The sequence below is a fragment of the Pelophylax lessonae genome (genome assembly GCF_965119305.1).
Source record: "Pelophylax lessonae genome assembly, chromosome: 13".
Taxonomy (NCBI): Eukaryota; Metazoa; Chordata; class Amphibia; order Anura; family Ranidae; genus Pelophylax; species Pelophylax lessonae.
In genome coordinates this window covers 60,110,573-60,131,711 of record NC_138780.1, presented here as the reverse complement: position 1 = coordinate 60,131,711, position 21,139 = coordinate 60,110,573, and the positions used below count along the sequence as shown (strand labels likewise).

At 44.5% G+C, this 21,139-nt stretch overlaps 1 protein-coding gene across 1 annotated transcript in view; it reads left to right on the top strand.

Annotated features, from left to right (window-relative positions):
* The window catches only part of RTF1 (RTF1 homolog, Paf1/RNA polymerase II complex component), a 588,556-nt gene that overhangs the window by 131,588 nt on the left and 435,829 nt on the right, over positions 1–21,139 (top strand). Inside the window, exon 4 of the mRNA XM_082242851.1 lies at positions 17,918–18,122. Within this exon, the coding sequence (XP_082098977.1) occupies positions 17,918–18,122 (205 nt within the window). The remainder of the gene's footprint in view (positions 1–17,917; positions 18,123–21,139) is intronic.

The window sequence follows — 21,139 nt, the reverse complement described above, 5'->3', positions numbered from 1 at the left end:
GCAAACCGTTCAAAGGTCAGGGCTCTCAAAAGAAGCCGTGGACAGGTAAGCAGAAGTCCGGCCAATCCGGATCCGCTGCCCACAACAGTGCGGCCTGAAGGGGCGCCCTCACCCGGTTCTGGGGTGGGGGGACGCTTGCTCGGTTTTCTACAACCTTGGCTGGCCCGTGTTCGGGACAGGTGGGTTCAGGAAATCGTTCGATCTGGTTACAAGATCGAGTTTCTCTCTCGGCCGGAGAGCAGATTTTTTCCCTCAAATCTTCAACTGTCTCCGGAGCGTTTGCGGGATCTGCACCTGGCGGTGCGGGACCTGAGAGCTCAGGGAGTGGTGGTCCCGGTGCCTCATCGGGACAGATTTCGGGGGTTCTATTCAAATCTGTTTACTGTACCCAGGAAGGAGGGCAAGGTTTGTCCAATTCTGGACTTGAAGGCTCTAAACTGCTTTGTGCGGGTTCGCAAGTTCCGCAGGGAATCTCTGCGGTCGGTGGTGGCTGCCCTGGTTCCGGGGGAATTCATGGCCTCCATCGATCTGAAGGATGCGTACCTACACATCCCCATTTTCGAGGGTCACCAGAGGTACCTTCGATTCGCCATTGCGGAGGATCACTACCAATTCGTGGCGTTGCCTTTTGGCCTCGCTTCGGCTCCGCGGGTTTTCACCGAGGTGCTTGCGCCACTGCTGGCCTTGTTAAGGGCCGAGGGCATCTCTGTCCTGGGGTATCTGGACGACATTCTGGTTTGATCTGCGACCAGCCAGGGTCTGGAGAAGGGTCTGTCCGTCACGGTGCAGATTCTGCAGGAGTTTGGTTGGACGATAAATTATCCAAAATCGAAACTGTGCCCGGCGGTTCGTCTTCCCTATTTGGGAATGATCCTGGACTCGGTCCAAGCGAAGGTCTTCCTACCGGACGACAAAATCAAGGTTCTTCAGGGAGAAGTCCAGTCCCTCAGGGACGTTCCGTGCTCATCCCTGCGGTAGTGCATGCGGTGTCTGGGTCTGATGGTCTCGGCTTTCGAGGCGATTCCCTTTGCCCAGTTTCACACGAGGTGTCTCCAAGCGGAGATTCTGTCCAAGTGGGACGGGCGTCCGCAGTCTCTGGATGTCCAGATTTCGTTGAGCCGTCGCACCAGAAGGGATCTTCTGTGGTGGCTCCAGTCCCCGGCGGTGTCGGGGGGGAAAGTCTTTTCGTCCTCTTTCATGGACGGTGATCACCATGGATGCCAGCCTGTCGGGCTGGGGTGGTGTTCTGGGCGTTCTGTCCGCCCAGGGGACTTGGTCGGAGGAGGAATCCTCCCTTCCGATCAACATTCTGGAGTTGCGTGCGATAACTCTCTGCCTTCACCGTTGGACGGACAGGCTGCGCGGCTGTCCGGTTCGGGTGCAGACGGACAATGCCACGACGGTGGCTTACGTCAATCACCAAGGGGGCACCAGGAGTGCCCGAGCGGCTCGGGAAGTGGCCGACATTCTTTCTTGGGCCGAGACTCATGTCCCGGCGATATCGGCGGTACACATTCCGGGGGTGGAGAACTGGCAGGCGGATTATCTGAGTCGCCAGACCCTGGATCAGGGGGAATGGTCTCTCCACCCGGCTGTCTTCCAGATGTTGTGCGCGAAGTGGGGTCTTCCGGAAGTGGACCTGTTCGCGTCTGAACAACAAGGTAAAAAGGTTTGTGGCAAGGACGCGCGATCCTCGGGCAGACGCGTCCGACGCGCTGGTGGCCCCGTGGCACCAGTATCGGCTGCTGTATGCGTTCCCGCCGATTCAATTGCTGCCCAGGTTCCTTCGCAGGTTGAACTCGGAACCACACGCGGTGATTCTTGTGGCACCGGACTGGCCTCGCCGGTCCTGGTACGCGGATCTCGTGAACCTGGCGGTCGACGCTCCTTGGCGTCTGCCTCTTCGAGAAGATCTCTTGTCTCAAGGGCCGATATTCCATCCTGCTTTACAGTCACTGGCTTTGACGGCCTGGCTGTTGAAACCGAGGTCCTGAAGGATAGGGGTCTCTCTCCGGAGGTCATTCACACTTTGATTAACGCGAGGAAGTCTTCCTCGGGGAAGGTCTATCACCGTACTTGGAAGGCCTATTTTGCCTGGTGTGAGTCCAGGGGGTTTTCACCTCGCACATACTGTGTCTAGGGTGTTGTCCTTCCTTCAGATGGGTGTCGACCAGCGTATGGCGTTGGCTACGGTCAAGGGTCAGGTGTCTGCGCTGGCCGTTCTCTTTCAACGTCCTATAGCGTCTAACTCTTTGGTTAGTACCTTTGTTCAAGGGGTGCGACATCTGGTCCCTCCTAGGAGGGCACCCTTGCCTCCTTGGGACTTGAATCTTGTGCTGTCCATGTTACAACACGCTCCTTTTGAACAGATCAGGAAGATCTCGTTGTCCATGTTGTCCAAAAAAGTCGCTTTTTTGGTGGCGATAACTTCGGCTCGTAGGGTTTCGGAGCTGGCGGCTTTGTCCTGCAAGTCTCCGTACTTGGTCCTTCATCTGGATAAGGTGGTCTTGCGACCCAACCCTTCTTTTCTTCCGAAGAGAGTTTCGGATTTTCACATCAATGAGGACATTGTCCTGCCTTCGCTCTGCGCGAAGCCCAAACATCCGAAGGAGGTGGAGCTGCATTCCTTGGATGTTGTTCGGGCGATTAGGGTTTACCTGAAATCGACTGAATCTTTCCGCAAGTCGGATTCCTTGTTTGTCCTTCCTGAGGGACCTCGGAAGGGCTTGGCTGCCTCTACCATTGCCAAATGGATCAGACAGACTGTGGAACAGGCCTATACTTTGAAGGGGAAAGTTCCCCCTGTGCCTGTGAAGGCGCACTCTACAAGATCTCTGAGTACGTCTTGGGCCTGTCGTCATGGGGCTTCTGTGGCCCAGGTGTGTAAGGCGGCGACTTGGTCGTCCGTTCACACCTTCACAAAATTCTACAGAGTGGATGTTCAGGCATCGGCAGATGCTTCCTTTGGCCGCAAGGTTCTTAGTGCGGCAGTTCCTTAGAGCCTCTTGTATGGGTTTCTTGGCTGTTTGGGATACATGTTGTTATCCCTAGGTTATTTGTTTTCCTGGGATTTTTTGCTTCTGTTGAGCAAGTTTTTTTTCTTCTGTTGCCCAGATGGTTTCCTTCCTTTGGTAAGGTTCCTTTCTCTGCTGTGGAGACGGCGTTGCCTTGAGCGCGGCTGCGTTTCCCACCCCTCAGGTTTGCACTGCTTTGGGACGTCCCCATTGTGACGAATATGAAGTGAGCGGCGACTGTCGGAGGACGTAAGAGAAAACGGAATTTTTGTAAAATCTTACCTGTAAAATTCCTTTCTCTGAGTCCTCCGACAGTCGCCGCCCCCGCCCCTCTTTTGGGGTTGTTTGTACTCTCTACTGCTATTCCACTGAAACTGGAGTATGGATACAGGAAGTGGGAGGGTATTGACTGAGGGGACCACCCCCTGGGGGTGGGATGTGTTAAAACTTTTATATTGACATATTCTGTTGCCTAGCTACTCCTTCGGAGCAAAGTCTAATACCCCATTGTGACGAATATGAAGTGGGCGGCGACTGTCGGAGGACTCAGAGAAAGGAATTTTACAGGTAAGATTTTACAAAATTCAGTTTTTGCTAAACTCAGGGCATACCTAGCCCCCATGGCGACTCCTTTGTGTTGTCTATAATAGGACTCTTGGTGCCAGAAGTAGTTACTACTTATGGCCATCTTGAGTAATTTCAGGAGAGAGTCTGTTCCTCTTCCATGGGTGATTGCTCTTCCAAGGCCCATTCTACTGCTAGTAGTGCGTCTTTCTGGTTGATGTTTGTATATAGAGACTCCACATCCTATAGTGGCATGGATGGCTTCCCCATCCCCTGGTAGTGATTTTAATAAATGTAATAAGGTGCTTACTATCTTTGTGATGGATATTTATTCACCAAGGGCTGTAGATGGGTATCTATATATTCCCCTATTTGTGAGAGGAGAGAATCTATTCCACTGATTAGGGGTCTTCCTGGGGGCTTTTCAGAGTTCTTATGAACCTTGGGAAGCTGGTAAATGATGAGTAACCCGGGTGCTTCAGGGGGGAGGTAATGGTATTCTTTATTGTCTAATATTCCTTTCTTGTGTGCTTTTACAGGAGTTTTTTACATTCATTTCTGTATTTGGACAAAGGGTTGCTCTTCAATTTCTCGTAGGTTTCTTTATCCTGCACTAGTCTGTTCAATTCTTTGTAGTAATCCTCCATTTTCAGAATCGCAATCCCTCCCCCTTTGTCCGCCGCGCATATTCCTGCCCAGATGTCTTCCTTCGGTTTGTACCATTTTTTTTCTTTAGGGATTTTATGTCCTGTTCCAAGAGGGATTTAAATGTGTCCTCTAAATGATTTATTCCACACTTGGGGTTGAAAGTGGTCTTGTTCCTGAGTCCACTATCTGTTTTTCTTAGACATGCTTTTTAATATCAACTTTCCTTTATAAACCTTTGTATGTCTATGTATCTGTTTAAAAGGGTTAAGTAGTTTGTCAGGGGCATATTTTAGGCCTAGGTCCAAGTTCCTTATGCCAGTTCCTTATCCGAGAAGTTCACTCCACTCAGATTGAAATTGCCCTGGCCTAGTGATCCCTTTTCCTTTTTGCCCCTGCCACCTCTGCATCCTCTACTCTACTTTACTTTCCCACCTCTGATCCTGATTGGGTTGGTGGGTAGTAAGGTTGGTATTGTGGTGGTGGTGGTGTTTGCTAATATCCTCCCCTCCCCCCTCTTCCCCTCCCATAATATGGGCGGTCCCATCATCTGAATCCCCCTGAATGGGTGGATATGATAGGGCTCTCTGTTCCTGTACTGATTCCCCCGTAGGGGGTTCCCACCTGGGAATATCCTGATTTGTGGGGTCTCTCCGGTGTATAATAATTCCCTTGTGTATATTCCAAGGTTTGGTAAGAATTGTAAATAGGTACATTATACCTTGTAGTTTGGTTTGATGGGTGTCTGGTTCTATTATAGTCTTTTTGGTAATGGGGTGCGCTGGGTTGTTTTATGTCCCCCATCCACTTTGAAGTAGAAGTGAGTGTCTTGGGTTCTCGTTGTGGAATAGGTTGCGGGAGCCTCTGATTTGAGTAATTATCTCCATTGAGGAGGATCTTGAATTGATGTTGGTCTCTACTTGCCACCTGTACACTAAATTTACGGTTGTAATCGCCACTTGTACACTAAGGTTGTAATCCACTATGTCTCTTTGGTTTTTTTTTTTTTTTTTTTTGAGTGTCTTTATCCAATTTATCTAGGAATTCTTTGTTTTGTATTTCTCTTTGTACTCATTCCTATTGGCATATGGATCAAGTTGTTTAAGATTTTTTTATGTTCTCATTCAATTTCATCAATTTCTTTTTACGTCTCATTTACTATAGGTTTTTCTCAGTTTTTTAAAAAAGGAGTACCATTCCTCCCCCAGTCCTGTATCATCCATCCCATCATTAGGTGCAATGTCCCACCTAAGCCTCCTTGGTGTAATGTTATCTTTAATATATTTTTCTAGTGTGAGTATATCCCACCAGGTGCAACTGTTTGTCCATGTAGTTTTTTTATGGATTTGAATAATTGGTCCATGTCCTTATTGTGGTTAGGGGCCCCCCACTGAGAAGATGCTATCAACATCTCTTCTATTCCCCTTATAATTAAATATATTGTAGATCTCCCATGGCTGCGTGGGTAAGCAAGATAAAAGATGTCCGAAAAAAGATATACAATAGGTATATCCCCCGCGCCAAATGGACCGTGAAAAATAAATTGTATTTAAAAAAAAAAAAAAAGGCAGCTGCTATAGTATAAGGTTATGAATGTAAAAAAAAAAATAGCCTGCAGCGCTTGCTAACTGGTATGTAGAATTCTGGCAATTCAAAATGTGGAAAAATGTGTCAACATATTCCGTGCAAAAAGTACAAGATAAATTAGGTAGGTAGGTATAAATTCCATGCAAAATGCAATAAATGACAATTGATAGGTGATTGTAGTAAAGTGCAGGTGAAAAACATTTTAGACCCAATAGCTCGAGTGAAAGCTAACGGGATACTAGAAGAGGCATTTCCAATAAAAAATGGCACAAGGCAGGGGTGCCCGCTATCACCCCTCCTTTTTGCACTGACATTGGAACCATTCCTCTGTAGAGTCCGTTTAAATCCAGACATTGAAGGAGTAAGAATAAAGGGGAAACAATACAAGATAGCCGCTTACGCGGACGACCTGTTATTTTCCCTAACTAATCCAGGTATCTCACTGCCGAACCTGATACAAGAGTTTAAAAGATATGGGGCTGTATCAAATCTAAAAATTAACTTTGGGAAATCGGAGGCAATGGGGGCACACTATACCATATCTTCTGGAACTGTTCAAAGATAAAAACATATTGGGCAGGAGTGAAGTATATAGTTCAGAAATTCGCGGAATATGAAATGGAGAACCCAAGCTTTTTTCTGTTAAACTTATCGGACATATCAGCAAACAAATATGAAAGATCGATAGTTCCCCACCTGATAAACGCGGCAAAGACATGCATTCCAGGTTTCTGGGAAAAAACACAATCACCCTCTGTATCCGATTGGATACATAGGGTAGAGGATAATAGGAGACTGGAAGAATTAATCGCCACGGCACAGAATAGGCAAGAAAAATACAGGAAAATTTGGGAGCTATGGAATCACTTCATAGACTCTGAAGAAGGGAAACAATATATAGCAAAATAAAATAAGAGAAAAGCAAGATAGGGAGGGAAAGGTGACTCCCCCCATCTCTGACCGCAAAATTACAAGTTAAAAATAAAATTTTTTTTTTTTTCTTTTTTTTCTTTTTTTTTTTTTTTTGTTGGTTGGGTTAGGGGAGGGAGGATAGGAAGGGTAGGAGGGGTGGGAAGAGTGGATGGGAAGGTGAGAGGGGAAAAAAAGGGAAGGGAAAAAAAAAGGGGAATTTTAAGGAAATAGCAAGAAGAGAAGAAGAGATGGTATAACATATATTAAGATGGAAATGTATAAGATATCAGAAATGTTGTGTATAATTTGATAAATTCCTAAAAAAAAACACAAAAAAAAAAACATTTTAGAGGAAATGTAGGAAATCCTAGAGTCTCCAGCTCATGCAGAGCACCATAAGGGGAACAAAAGACTCCGTATAGTTTACTATTTTCAGCAATTTATTTTATTTAGACAAAATATAGTAACTCACATTTCAGTAGGTTGAAATCAACGGAAACGTCTGTGTTGTATTCTCTGTGTAGCCGGAGCGATAGGCAAACCCGGAAGTGCAGCCAGTTGATTGCTCGGACTACACAGCGAATACGACACGGTCGTTTCTGTTGATTTCAACCTACTGAAATGTGAGTTACTATACTTTGTCTAAATAAATCGTTGGCAATACTACACCATACACAGTCTTTTGTTTCCCTATGGTGCTCTGCATGAGCTGGAGATGCTAGGATTTCCTACATTTCACCCAGAGCTTACTCTAAATGGGGATTCAGCTTCACCGACTCACCATAAAGGTGTGGGGGGACCTATGGGTTATAACCATCAGACAAAAATTGGCCATTCAAAAGAGGACGATTCCCACGCGGCATAATAAGCAAAAATTAATGAAAGAAAAAACTTTATTCAAATATGGCTAATACATGGTAATCACAAGTATCTGCAACAAGACATGACGTACAAGCGTAACTTAAAAATTATCCAGGTGGCAACACAGGGCGACCAAATCTTTAGAAATGCACTCCGTAGCAAAAAGAGTAAATACACATTACTCAATTTCCACTGGTTAATTGATCTGGGCTTCAGTGCACTGGCCATAAAAATGAATCGTGGCATGAAGTGAAGTAGAAAAATAAGTTGAGTCATGAAAAATAGGTGAGGTATCTCTTTTCAAGGTGCGGAGTCCTTATGAGGAAAATAGGCCTGTGGAATATAATCGGCGAATCAATGCATTGCGATGCGACTCTTCGTGATTCTGCATTGATTCGGGGGGACGGCAACATCGATTAGGAAATGAAGTCATCCAAGCCGCGCCACGCCCTCCCGCGCCTGGGAGAAAAAAAAGTAAAAAACACAGCTGATTGGTGGATTAGTGCGGGAGCTGAATAAAAAGGCTTCACCACTTCCTCTTCCCTCTTTGACACGAGGCTCAGCGGTAAGAACACCCCCCCCGCGTGGTACCTGCGGCCTTGCAGCCAGCCAAGCCAGTTCACACTCCACACAGGAGCCCCGAGTGTTGCAACCAGCCAGGACCTGGAGCCCCAAGCGTCCCCATTGCAGCCAGCGCCACCTCACTGTGTTCATCTCAGGCCCAGCCTCCACGCCAGCCAGCCACTGGAGCCCAGAGAGTAGAGCACTGTCCTCAGTGTGGTATGCAGTGCACAACAACCCACACACAGCAGGTATGCAGGTCCGAACTAATAATGTATCACAAATTAATAATTAGTGAGAGTCCGCAGCAGAGTTGTGTAGTGGTGGTTGAGCAGTGCACATTTTAGTGGCCTGGCCTGAGCTGAGGTCTCTCTGGTGGCAAGGGGCTATTATGGGGGTCTCTGTATCTCTGGGGGGGATGTCTGTGATGGGGAGACCCGGAACAGGGGCCGGTCGGGAACACTAGTAGTATCTCTGTTCTGCGGTGGAAGGGAGGGGTCTCTGTCATTGACTGCGGTGGAGGGGGGTCGTCTCTACTTCAGCTGTGGGGGAAGGGGGGTCCTCTGTCAGTGGGGGAAAGGGGGGGGGGTCTCTGTCAGTGTCAGCTGTAGTGGAAGGGGGGGTCTGTCAGTTGTGGGGGAAGGGGGGTCTGTGTCAGTAAGGGGGGTCTGTGTCAGCTGTGGGAGAAGGGGGGTCAGTGTGCTGTGGGGGAAGGTCTGTCAGTGTCAGCTCAGCTGTGGGGGAAGGGGGGTCTCTGGCTCAGTGAGATGAAAAAAAAAATGCACCTAGCGTTTTAAAAGCAAACATCTGGGCACATTTCGGATTTTACAAACAGGGAAGCGCAAGTTGGGCAAGACACACGCTGTGTGTCACACAAAAATCTAAATACCTAGGGAATACTACGAACTTGAGAAACCATGTTAGCCGTTTTCACTCTGAGTTAGTAACACCTGTCGCCACCAGCAGTGCCACTGCCAAGGAAAGACTACACCCAAATCAGTCAAGAATTGATGCCATACTGTCAACTTATGCGCCCAGCTCTGAAAAAGGGAAGAAACTAACCAAAGCTGTGGCAGCCTTCATCGCCAAGGACCTACGGCCTTACTCTGTTGTGGACAACCCCGGGTTTCGCTACCTTTTGAAGATGCTAGAGCCACGTTTATAAGATCCTGTCAATCAGTCACTTTACAGAAAACGTTATACCTGCACTCTACCACGACACCAAAGGAGGCTGCATCTTTGGAGGTAATTTGAATTTCATCGATTCCTCCCTGACAGCTAGTAGCTCAGCTACATTGTGTTGTGTAATAAGCCCCGCTTCACTGATGCGGTGTGGGAAGTGGAACTGTATGCTGTGCGGTTTCCCACACCTCATAAGAATGAATCGCTCTTAGGCAGTTCAGCTCTTCTTATACTATTATCTTTTGTTCAAACACAGATTACATCTAATAGGACACATGTGGATGGAAGTGCCTAGGGAAAAAGTAACTCTGGAAGAAGAAACACCCATTGAGGAAGCCATTCTCCTCCCAAAAAGGCCACAACATCGCTGCTCATGACTTTGCTGGGACAGTCTGTCACTGATGGTGCAATAGAACCTAAGACCCCCCATGCCAAGGCAGAAGACGAAATGGAAAAATATTGTAAAGCCCCCACCTCTGCCTCTCACTGAGGACCCTTTGAAATGGTGGCGTGAGCATGAGGTCCTATTTCCCCTCCTCTCTCAGCTGTCAAAGCAATACTTGTGTATCCCAGGTACAAGTGTATCCCAGGTACAAGTGTATCTGCAGAGCGGGTTTTTTCTACTGCAGGAGATGTGATAACTGCAAAAGAAGCACTCTCAAACCAGAGCATGTGGATCAGCTAGTGTTCTTACAGAAAAACCTACATGTTCCCAAATGCTAAGCACTGCAGTAATTACTAATTCATGTTTTTAATGAATTAGTAATTACTAATTCAGTCTGCCAGTCACACCAGTGTTTTATAGCTTTATAGCACTGATGGTTTGTTTTTGAAGATTGTCCTGTCCCATGTCCATTGCCAATCCATAATTCTTTGTTTCACATTAAGTGTCTAGGGGTTCATTTGACCCTCAACCAAATAAATATTAAAGTGTATTTCCTTCTAGACAACTGACACCAAGCCATGGTGCCAGCATTATAGGAAGGAAAATCATTGAGAGAAATTGTAAATTGAAGCTTAACCTCGAGTAAATCTTATCTGATCGGATCACAAATAATACACCAATTTTCGATACTTGTGTAATATTACTAGATTTGTGAGTTTGTAAATGCGACCCATAAGGATTTCCTCAAGGTTTACGCTTCAGTTGACGATTTATTCTCTCAAGGATTTTCCTTCCTCTAATGGTGGCTTGGCTAGCATCGCTTCAGTTACAGGTGTAATCGATGTGGTAGAGTGCAGGTAACGTTTTCTTTCTGTAACGTGACTTACTGAGTGTCGTGACAACTCAAGAGCTTATAACGCAGCTCTAGCTCTAACTCAACACACACGCACAGTGTGTGTTGAGTTGATGCTAGAGCTGCGTTATAAGCTACATAGTTACATAGTTACATAGTAGTTACATAGTAGGTGAGGTTGAATAAAGACAATAGTCCATCTAGTTCAACCTGTGTAGGTATGTGTGGCTGTAATCATCTCCCATACCCCTGAATGTTCTGATCCTTGAGATGTAAGTCTAAGAGTCTTTTGAAAGCCACCATACTACCCGCAGAAACCACCTCTTGTGGTAGAGAATTCCACAATCTTGTTGCCCTAACAGTAAAGAACCCCCCGCGTTGCCTGAGGTTAAAACGCTTCTCCTCTAATCGCATTGTATGCCCTCGAGTCCTCATGCAATCCCTTCGAATGAACAGCTTTATTTCTAAGCTGGGATCCCCATTAAGATATTTATAAATTGCTATCATGTCCCCCCTCAGACGTCTCTTCTCCAGGGAGAATAAATCGAGCGATTGTAGACGCTCTTCATAGTCAAGGTCCTCCAATCCCCTAATTAGTTTAGTTGCCCTTCTCTGGACTCTCTCCAGCTCCAACACATCCCTCCTGAGGACTGGCGACCAGAACTGGACGGAATACTCCAGATGCGGTCGGACCAGAGTTTGTCCAGAGCTCTTGAGTTGTCACGACACACACACACTGTGTGTTTAGCTGACTGGCAGTTCAACTGCCAAACTGACTGGCAAACACAATCCTCAGTGAACCTGGAACATTTTACTTTTTTACAGCTTTTCTGGCACTGGAGATGGAGAATGGCTTAGTTTAAAAAAATGTCCATTTTGAATGTTCATTCACGTTCACACACTGTGTCTGTCTGTACTGTAGCAATAGCAAGTGTAGGGGTTCCCTCAACCAAACAAATACTAAAAAGTAAAAGTGTATTTCGACAACTGAAGGCAAGCCTGCCACGGTACAGGAAGGAACATCCTTGAAAGATTAAATCATACATTGAAGCGTAAAACCTTGATTAAATCTTTACTGGATCACAAATGCACACAAACCTGACCTAACCTCATGTGCCTTGAGTTGTACCAGTGCCAACCCTTTCTCATGATTCTGATGCAGACAATCGTGTTGTGTGTTTTTGTGATCCCATAAAGATTTACTCAAGGTTTAAGCTTCAGTTGATGATTTACTCTGTCTGGTGGCTTGGCTTCAGTTGGGTTTAATTGTGGTAGAGAGAGACTGTCCGCAGGACAGGTAACGATTTCTGTAAATTGACATAAGTGATAAGCTTATTATATAATATATATTTAGAACTCCCCTCTAGCAGCCATCAACTCACTTGAGTTGACTGGCAGTTGCAGAGGCAAACAAACATCACGGTGAACATGGAAGTTCTGCAGCAGTGCGCTATTGCCAGGTTCACCTTGATGTTTGCTACTAGTCAGGAAGTGCTCTGTTTTGTAGAGGACAGGTTATGGCACACCTGGAATTTATTGCAACGCATATATTCACATAAAGGATTTATATATAATGTTTTGTGGGAATTTATGATGACCATTTTGACAAGAATATTAGCTTGGCTGACTCGGCTGGCTGGCTTCTATCTTGGCTTTAAAGTACAACTATAGGCAAAACTTTTTTTTCATTTTGGATAGAGCAAGGGCAGGTTCTTTAATTATTACACCTGTAAGGTTTATTTTTGCCATATTGCCCCCCATTGTAGAAATTTACCCTCACTTTTTGTCCCAAACAAAGTGAGAGGAAAATGGAAATCCCACAAAATTTGGGGGTTTTTCATTTTACTTTCAATGATCCTAAAAACAGGACAAATGGAAAGGGTGAATCTCTCCAGCATGGGTTAACAGAGACAACAATAAAACAGACAGATGTTCTAATGTTCTAATACAACTATGTCCAAACTATGGCCCTCCAGCTGGCAGCTGCTCAGGAACTACAGTTCCAATCATGCCTAGTTATGTCAGACTCTGTGAATGTCATAGATGCCTCATGGGAATTGTAGTTCCTGAACAGCTGGAGGGCCATAGTTTGGACACTCCTGTTCTAATACATCTCTTCTCCTCCACTCTATCCAAAATCAAAAATAAAGTTTTGCCTTTAGTTGTACTTTAAAAGGTTTACATTAATATTTTCTTTTCTTTTATAAAGCAGTAAACTGCACTACTACAGTTTGATGCCATACTAATTTTACTGTTCTAGTAAATAGTGTTTTGTCTCTATTTTCAGACCTTCCTATATGTTTGCAGCGCAAGTGCACTATGCAGGGCTTGCAGGCCATGCCAGGGTCTAGGGAAGTGTCCTTTTTTTAAAGCAAATGAAAACGATTCTTTAATTTGTGACTGCTTGATTGTGTTTTTTTTATTTTTAATAAAGTTTTGGAAAACCATTGGGCAGTGGGCTGGGCATGGGGCAGTAATCGTGATGCATCGCGGAATCAAATCGAATCGTTGCCTTAATTGTAATCAAATCGATTACTGAGGTAAGTGAAGATATGCAGCCCTAGATGAAACCATGAACTGTTCAGTTAATCAGCAAGTTGCTGAAGGAAGGCACTCCTGAGCCAGCATTCATGGACATCATCCAAATTAATTTTAGGAGTATGTACGAACTGCTCCAATTGCATCACCTCCAACATGGAATTCCAAGATCCGTCAATGGCAAATAGGTAATCAAAGTCCTTGCAGTTCAATCTATGTCCTCATTAGGAGTTAGCTGATAAATACAGCAGTATAGGTGGTAAGTGCAGTCCCGAGAACCGAACTTCCCATGTTCAAGCGAGGTTATCAGAAGCCAGCCGGCTATTAGCAGTCAACATATGCCGAGTAGTTGGGTTAAAGACGGCTCAATGCACACCTGGTCATCACCTGGAGGTATAAAACATCACTGGATGACGCGTTTCATCCGCCAATCAGTGGACTTCTTCGGATCAGAGTAGGGGATATGTTAATGGTCCTTTTTTTTTTTTTTTTTTATATTGTTTAATTCAATAAGATCCGCTGCACCCTACCCCACAGTGATATTGTCCAAATTGCATCACAGTATAAACACAAGTAACAGCAGAGTGAATCAGGAGATGAGAATTGGCTACAATTCTAAACATTCCAGAGGATAAAGGAAAAAAACATACTGGAATCGCTTCTATTTTCTCTGGTCATATAGGAGGCAAAGGACTCCTCCGTGGGATCCATAGTAAGATTGACAGCGGGCAAAGAAATGGATTTAATTACCCAAGTCTCTTCACACGCAATCTAATGTTCATAGAATGGGTACAAGACATACTAGGAGTCCAAGGTAAATACAGACATTTCTCAAAAGACAGTAGATCCCAGAAAGGCAAATAGCCACTAATTAGTAGACCTCTATAGTATTAACACCCTTTAATCATTTTTATTTTGAAAAAATAATAATGATCAAGAATAAAGGTAGTGGCTAGGTCATCGCCACCTGCAGGTTTTAACCTTCCAGGAATACCTTCAAGTTAAACTTTGTATTCATCCCATTGGGCATCAAGGTATCTATACCCTGTTCCAAATTATTATGCAAATTATATTTTTCTAATTTACCTAAATTGATGTAGCAAACAGCATATTTCACTTGTTATCAACTATTAAGGGTACAATTCAAATTTTATTGAACAAACCTAATAACAGTATTTTTTTTTAAAACCTAAAAAATTACAATGCACTGTTCCAAATTATTATGCACAGTAGGTTTTTCGAAACACTTTATAGGTTGTAAAGAACTGAAAATTGTAATTTGTTGTGTTTGCAGCAAATATACTGAAATCAAAAGCTATTTCAATCAAACTTAGAACAACATTTTTAACTTTATAAATATTTTAACAGGTCACGTTACATTTTAACATAGGACCCCTTATTTGATAGCAGCTTCACAAGTCTTGCATCCATTGAACTTGTGAGTTTTTGGACAGTTTCTGCTTGAGTTTGTAAGGTGTCAGAATAGCCTCCCAGTGCTGCTGTTTGGATGTAAACTGCCTCCCACCCTCATAGGTCTTTTTGCTTGAGGATGCTCCAAATGTTCTCAATAGGATTGAGGTCTGGGAGGATGGAGGCCACACCATGACTTTCTCTCCTTTTATCCCCATAGCAGCCATTGATGCAGAGGTATTCTTTGCAGCATGAGGTGGTGCATTGTCATGCATGAAGATTTTTATTACAGAAAGCAAAGTTCTTCCTTCTGTACCAGGGAAGAAAGTTGTCAGTCAAACTCCACATACTTTTCAGATGTCATCTTTACACCTTCGGGGACCCTAAAGGGGCCGACCAGCTCTCTTCCCATGATTCCAGCCCAAAACATGACTCCACCACCACCTTGCTGACGTCACAGCCTTGTTGAAACAGAGTGACTGTCCACCAACCATCCACTACTCCATCCATCTGGACCATCCAGGGTTGCACGGCACTCATCAGTTACCAGGACTGTTTGAAAATTAGTCTTCATGTATTTTTCTGGTTAGTGGTGGCTGAATAGTAGGTTTATGCACAGTTGTAAGACTCTGGAGGACTCTACACCTTGATGTCCGTTTAACTTCAGAGGCACCAGCAGCTTCAAATATCTGTTTGCTGCTATGCAATGGTATTTTAGCAGCTGCTCTCTTGATCCGATGCATGGATCTGGCAGAAATCTTCCTCAATGTGCCTTATCTGCACAAACCCGTCTGTGCTCTGAATCAGCCACAGATCTCTTAATAGTGCGATGATCATGCTTACGTTTTCGTGAAATATGTAATGTTTTCATACCTCGTCCAAGGCATTGCACTATTTCACTCTTTTCGGCAGGCGAGAGATCCTTTTTCTTCCCTATATTGCATGAAATAATGTGCAACACCCTCCTCTAGTAGTTTTTTTCCTTAAATTGGGACCTGGCAATTTACTGTAATTATCACGGGTCAGATTGTTTTCAGTGATCAAAAGAGCCCTGAGACACAATGCAATCCATGAGTTAAACTGAAAAACAAAATATTTAATCTTTGTGACACTTAAATAGAATTTGCATAATAATTTGGAACAGGGTGTATATTGTAGATCCAGAATTTTTCTTTACATAAAAGTATCCTGTCAAAGTCCCCTCTTCTGGGGGCAGATCACGTGCAAAAATACCTTTTTGATTCTTAGACCATCTGTGTTACTAGCATGGTGATCCTTAAAATGTAGTGCAACGGGTGTTCTCTTTTTGTTTTTTGTTTTTTTTTCCCTTATACTGATCAGACGATTTTTTGATGTCCCTAATATGTTCGCCAAGGCAAACTATCAATTGGCGTTTAGTTTTGCAAATGTAGTATTTCTGGCAGGGGCACTCAAGCATATAGATCACTTTAATGTCAAGCAATTAATCTCCTTATCTCAATTGTTAGCTAGTGGAATTATTAGTCAATTTTCAACAGCGCATTATTCATGCGGACTACCCTATGGATGGTTTCTATTGATCTGTATTGTCCATGAATGCTGGCTCAGGAGTGCCTTCATTCAGCAACTTGCTGATTAACCGAACAGTTGATCTTTCCCTCATAAGGACTCCGCACCTTGAAAATCGATACACACCTATTTTTCATGACTCTGGCTTTCAACTTAATTTTTCTACTTCACTTCATGTCACATGATTCATTTTTATGGCCAGTGCACTGAAGCCCAGATCCATTTACCAGTGGAAATTTTAGCAATGTGTATTTATTTACTCTTTGCTACCGAGTGCATTTCTAATAATTTGGTCGATCTGTGTTGCCACCTGGATGCTTTTTTATGTTTGTATGTCGTGTCTTGTGACTTGTTGCAGATACTTGTGATTACCATGTATTTATTTTTCATATTTGAATAAAAGTTTTTTTCCTTTAATTTTTGCTTATTATACCGCGTGGGAATCGTCCTATCTTTTAAATGGTGATTTGCTATTCTTTATTTGTCTGATGACTCAACCATGCAGCCCATCTTTCTTCAAGTGGCTCCTGATTGTGCATCTTTTTTTTTTTTTTTTTTCATTCAATACATTTTTATTGAGTTTTGCATGAAAAAAATATAGACAAAACAGGTGAAACAGAAAATTTAGAAAATTCAACAGGTTCCAATGCAAGTACACAATCATATAGTAAGAGCAACAGATTAATGGTACAATAACAGACAATCAGAATTATCACAGGTTATACAACGGTATGTCATATGGTAGGAAGGTGGCACAACGTAGTATAATAAAGATGATGTATATATCCGTGTTTTGATGTAGTATGGGAGTGAGTCCCACCCAACCGGACCCAGAACCCTAAGGAACAATGTCACCAGGTCCGGTCTGGAGGAGCCCCCCCCCCCAACATTCTGGTCAGTAGGAAGGTATAATTATTTCAAGAGAGCCTTAGTGATTGTTTCAAGTAAGGCCAGCATCCCCATGACTTTTGGAATTTTTTATATGACAGTGAGTTAATTGCTAGAGATTTCTCGAAGAGATAGTTATTATTCACAAGCACAATCACCTCAGACAAATTAGGAGTAGTAGTAGATCTCCAATTGCGGAGAATCAGGGTCCTGGCTGCAAGAATCAGGGTCCTGGCTGCCTTATTGTGCATCTTGAATCAACCACACATGTTTTCAGAGTCCTGCATTTCACCTGACGTTCTGTGCGTTTTTCTTTGCATCCCTGAACAATTTTCCTGGCAGTTGTGGCGGAAATTTGTTGGTCTACCCGACCGTGGTTTGATTTCAAATGAACCCCACATTTTCCACTTCTTGATTAGAGTTTGAACACTGCTGATTGGCATTCTCATTTCCTTGGATATCTTTTTTTATCCCTTTTCCTGTTTTATACAGTTCTACTTCATTTTCCCCCCAGATCCTTTGACAATTCTTTTGCTTTCTCTGTGACTCGGAATCCAAAAATGTCAGTGCAGCACTGGATGAAAGATGCAAGGATCTGCCAGGAGTACAGAAACTCATTGACCTTTTATACACACACTAATTGTAAGCAAATAGATCACAGATGAGAATGGCTACCTTTTTTAATAGCCATTCAAACCCCATGTTATCAGGCCAAAATCACTAGGGTATGACCACTTTTGATCAGGGCCATTTGGGTAGTTTCTGTTATTATGATTTTAAAAAGAGTAAACAGTCGAAAAAAAACTAACCATGAGTGAAAAAAGTTTGTTTTATTCATATTCTCTGAAAAATAGCCAAGAAATCATAAATTCTGCCAGGGTATGTAAACTTCTGAGCACAACTGTATGTTTATGAAATAATGTCTTGTTGCTTTGACCATCTTCACAACTACATTGTCTTGGCTTTCAGGTGAAGTTTCAGACTCTGACAGTAATAGTTCTTCATCCAGCTCTGATTCAGACTCTTCATCCGAAGAGGAAGAGTTTTTTGATGGATATGGTGAAGATCTTATGGGAGATGAGGAAGACAGGGCTCGACTTGAACAGATGACTGAAAAAGAGAGGGAACAAGAGCTTTTCAATCGAATAGAGAAAAGAGAAGTTCTCAAGAGACGGTATGTTTTTAGGCATTTGACAGAAGCTCCGTTCCCCTCAACACCCACACACATACTACTTTTGCAGCTATTTTTTTTTTTTCTCCATCGTCCATTGACACACAGCTCTTATGCTTCTTATAACAGAGTTATGCTGCCTTCTACAGGAGTTGTACTAAGCAGGAAAAAATTCACTGACACGCTCACAGGGGCTGTCCTTCACAGCATAACCCCACACACACACTCTGCCACAAGCCAGTTTCTTGCTGCCTAGTGAAGGAGTAGGACTTAGGTTTCCTGCTGGGACTTCGGTCTCAGTTTTTTCGTTTTTAAGGATTTTTCTGTTTATTTCTCTTTACTCACAAACGCTAGTTAGTGTCAGGGGGATCCTCCTTGTGAACTACAAGCAACAGCCGGCTGAGGTTTCGCACTGGATAATATAGAACCTTGCGGTCTCCCAGCCTGGCCAACGAGCGTGAGCAGGTTATAGTCCCGCACTAGGCCTGGCCACGACAGAGCCCCTGTGGACGGGGGCGAGCCTGAGAGTGGATGTCTCACCGGGACGCATCGACCTGGAACACCCAGAGTCGCAGTATGCCCCTCGGTTGGCAGCACCCCCACTTAGGGCGGTAAGTGGTCTGTCTGGAGCGGAGCCCACCTGGTCCATGCTATGGTGAGTAAACTGAGCCCCCTCATGTCCCTAGTGGCCTCGAGGGGAGGGGGGGTGGGAGAAGTGGGCCCACTCCTGGGGATAAAAGGACCCAGTTTTCCTAAAAGATCCCCCTGGCCTATCAGGATCCTGGCCCTGCCTTCCCTGCTCCCGCATGGAGGCGCGATATTCGGGGCCCAAGGGGGGGGTTGGGTATACAGCGGTACCTTTATCCTGTGGAGTCTTTTTAGGTAGATCCTAGTGTGGACCTGTATCTGGGTCCTGACCACATGGCAGCGTTCGGCCGCCATCTTTAGGTGTGGGCATTGGCTCCCTGTGTGTGAGGTGTTGTGGCCATTTTCCCTGGGCTTCCTATACAGGTGTATTGGCACCATTTTGTTGTAGCCAGGAGCTACACAGGCAGTTCGTCCTCTTGTGGATTAAAGTGACATCGCTTACTGTTTTCAGTTCTCCATGCTGCAGACGTTGCTGGTTCCTCGGTGAGGTGATACAGTAGGGGTCATTTTCTGGGCATTTCCTGCGCACTCTGCTGCCTGCCACTGTTTAAAGAGGAACTCCAAGTACAGCGCGATCCGGTAGTGCAGATCACGATCGCAAATTTAAAGGTGCACTTTTTTTTTTTTTTTTTTGCCACATTGCAAAATGGAGTCCCAGGAGGCAAATTCTCCATCAGACCCCCTCAGTGCAACTGCTGGTACGTCTGGCTCGCAGTCCATAGTGTTTTTTTTTTTTTTTTTCTGCAGCATTGGAAAGTCTGGCATCAAAGGTCGATCTTCTCATGAAACCTGTTGCTAACCAAAAACGGCCGCTGCCTTCTTTGTATTCTGACTCAGACTGATATGGTCGCCATGGACAACCCCCTCCCTGAGGGATCCCTATCCTCGCATTCGGCTGGCGAAGAGGACCTGTCAGCCACAGTGTGGGAACACGCTATGGTGGAAGTGGTGATTTGTTCAGTAAGGGAAACTTTACAATTGACTGAGCCCACACAGTCAGGAACGCGGGTAGTTTGGGCAGATATCTGGTCAGGTGTTTCCTTGTCCCAAGGAATTTCACGATATTGTGAATGTACAATGGCGGGGTGCCTAAGCTCTTTAAACGCAGTTATCCCTTTGCTGACTCTGTCTCGAAAAGCTGGATGGTGCCACTTAGGGTGGACCACCCTGTTTTCAGGTTTAATAAATATACTGTGTAACGGTGGAAGATTTCCCCGGCCTTCAAGGAAGGGTGGAATACCTTTCCTGCCACCTCCATGTTTTGGCGGGTTATGTACAAAAGCCGTTCTTGGGGTCCGTTCTGGTTTCACAGACGTTAATGGTATGGGTTACAGTGCTTAGGGGTAACTTGAATGCTTGGATCCCCCCCCGTTTGGCCTCACGGACCAGATGGCCCAGGCCATGGTGTTTGTGTGATGCGTCCCTGGTTGCCAGAGGGTCAGCGGTAGGGATTGCCATACTCCGCATGGTGTGACTTAAGAGCTGGTTGGCTGACCAGGCTTCCAGAAGGCCTTAACAGATCTCCACTTTCTGGGTGAGCGATTGTTTGGAGACTCCTTGGATGAATTAATAAATGGCTTAATGGGGGTAAGAGTACTCTTCTTCACCAATCCTCCAAAGGCGTTTTTTCGTGTCTCAGGGCTAATAGAGAAAGGTAAACTGTCCAAAGCCTCTGGAAGGAGCAAAAAGACTTGGTTGGGTAAGCCCAAGACGAGAGAGAGAGAGGTCTTATACTGCTCTCTCCACAGGAGTAGGACTAGGCGGAAATTTTGGGTGCGACCCTGGGGCAGTCTCAGGAGTATACTCACGCTTCCTGCTCTAGGGCTTCTAGTGGCGGGTATAAATTAAAAAGAGCGACAATTTTGAAAAAAACACCAATATTTTACTTTCTACTATAAAATATTCCCAATAAAATGTAAAAAATCTAGTTTATCAGTTTAGGCCAATTTGTATTCTACATATTTTTGGTTAAAAAAAAAATGCCAAAGCGCACAGTGTTCTAATTGGTTTTCGCAAAATTTATAGTACAGTATTTACAAACTACGGGATAGCTTTTTGGACTTTTTTTAAAATATTTATTTATTTTCGAAATGGCGGCGATCGTGGATTCTTAGCGGTACTGCTACATTGTGGCGGACAGATTAGACCCCTAACTTACCTGTTTGACACTTTTTTGGGAGCAGCGACATGGAGTAATCACTTCTAAATATTATGCACTGTTACTGTATAAATGAAACTGGCAGGGAAGGAGTTAACACTGGGGGTGATCAAAGGGAATAATGTATGCCTAATAATGCTTACTGACGGGGGGGGGGGGGGGGGGGCTCTATGACCGGCACAGAGAGATTGGGGTTTCAGCTTAGCTGAAGCTC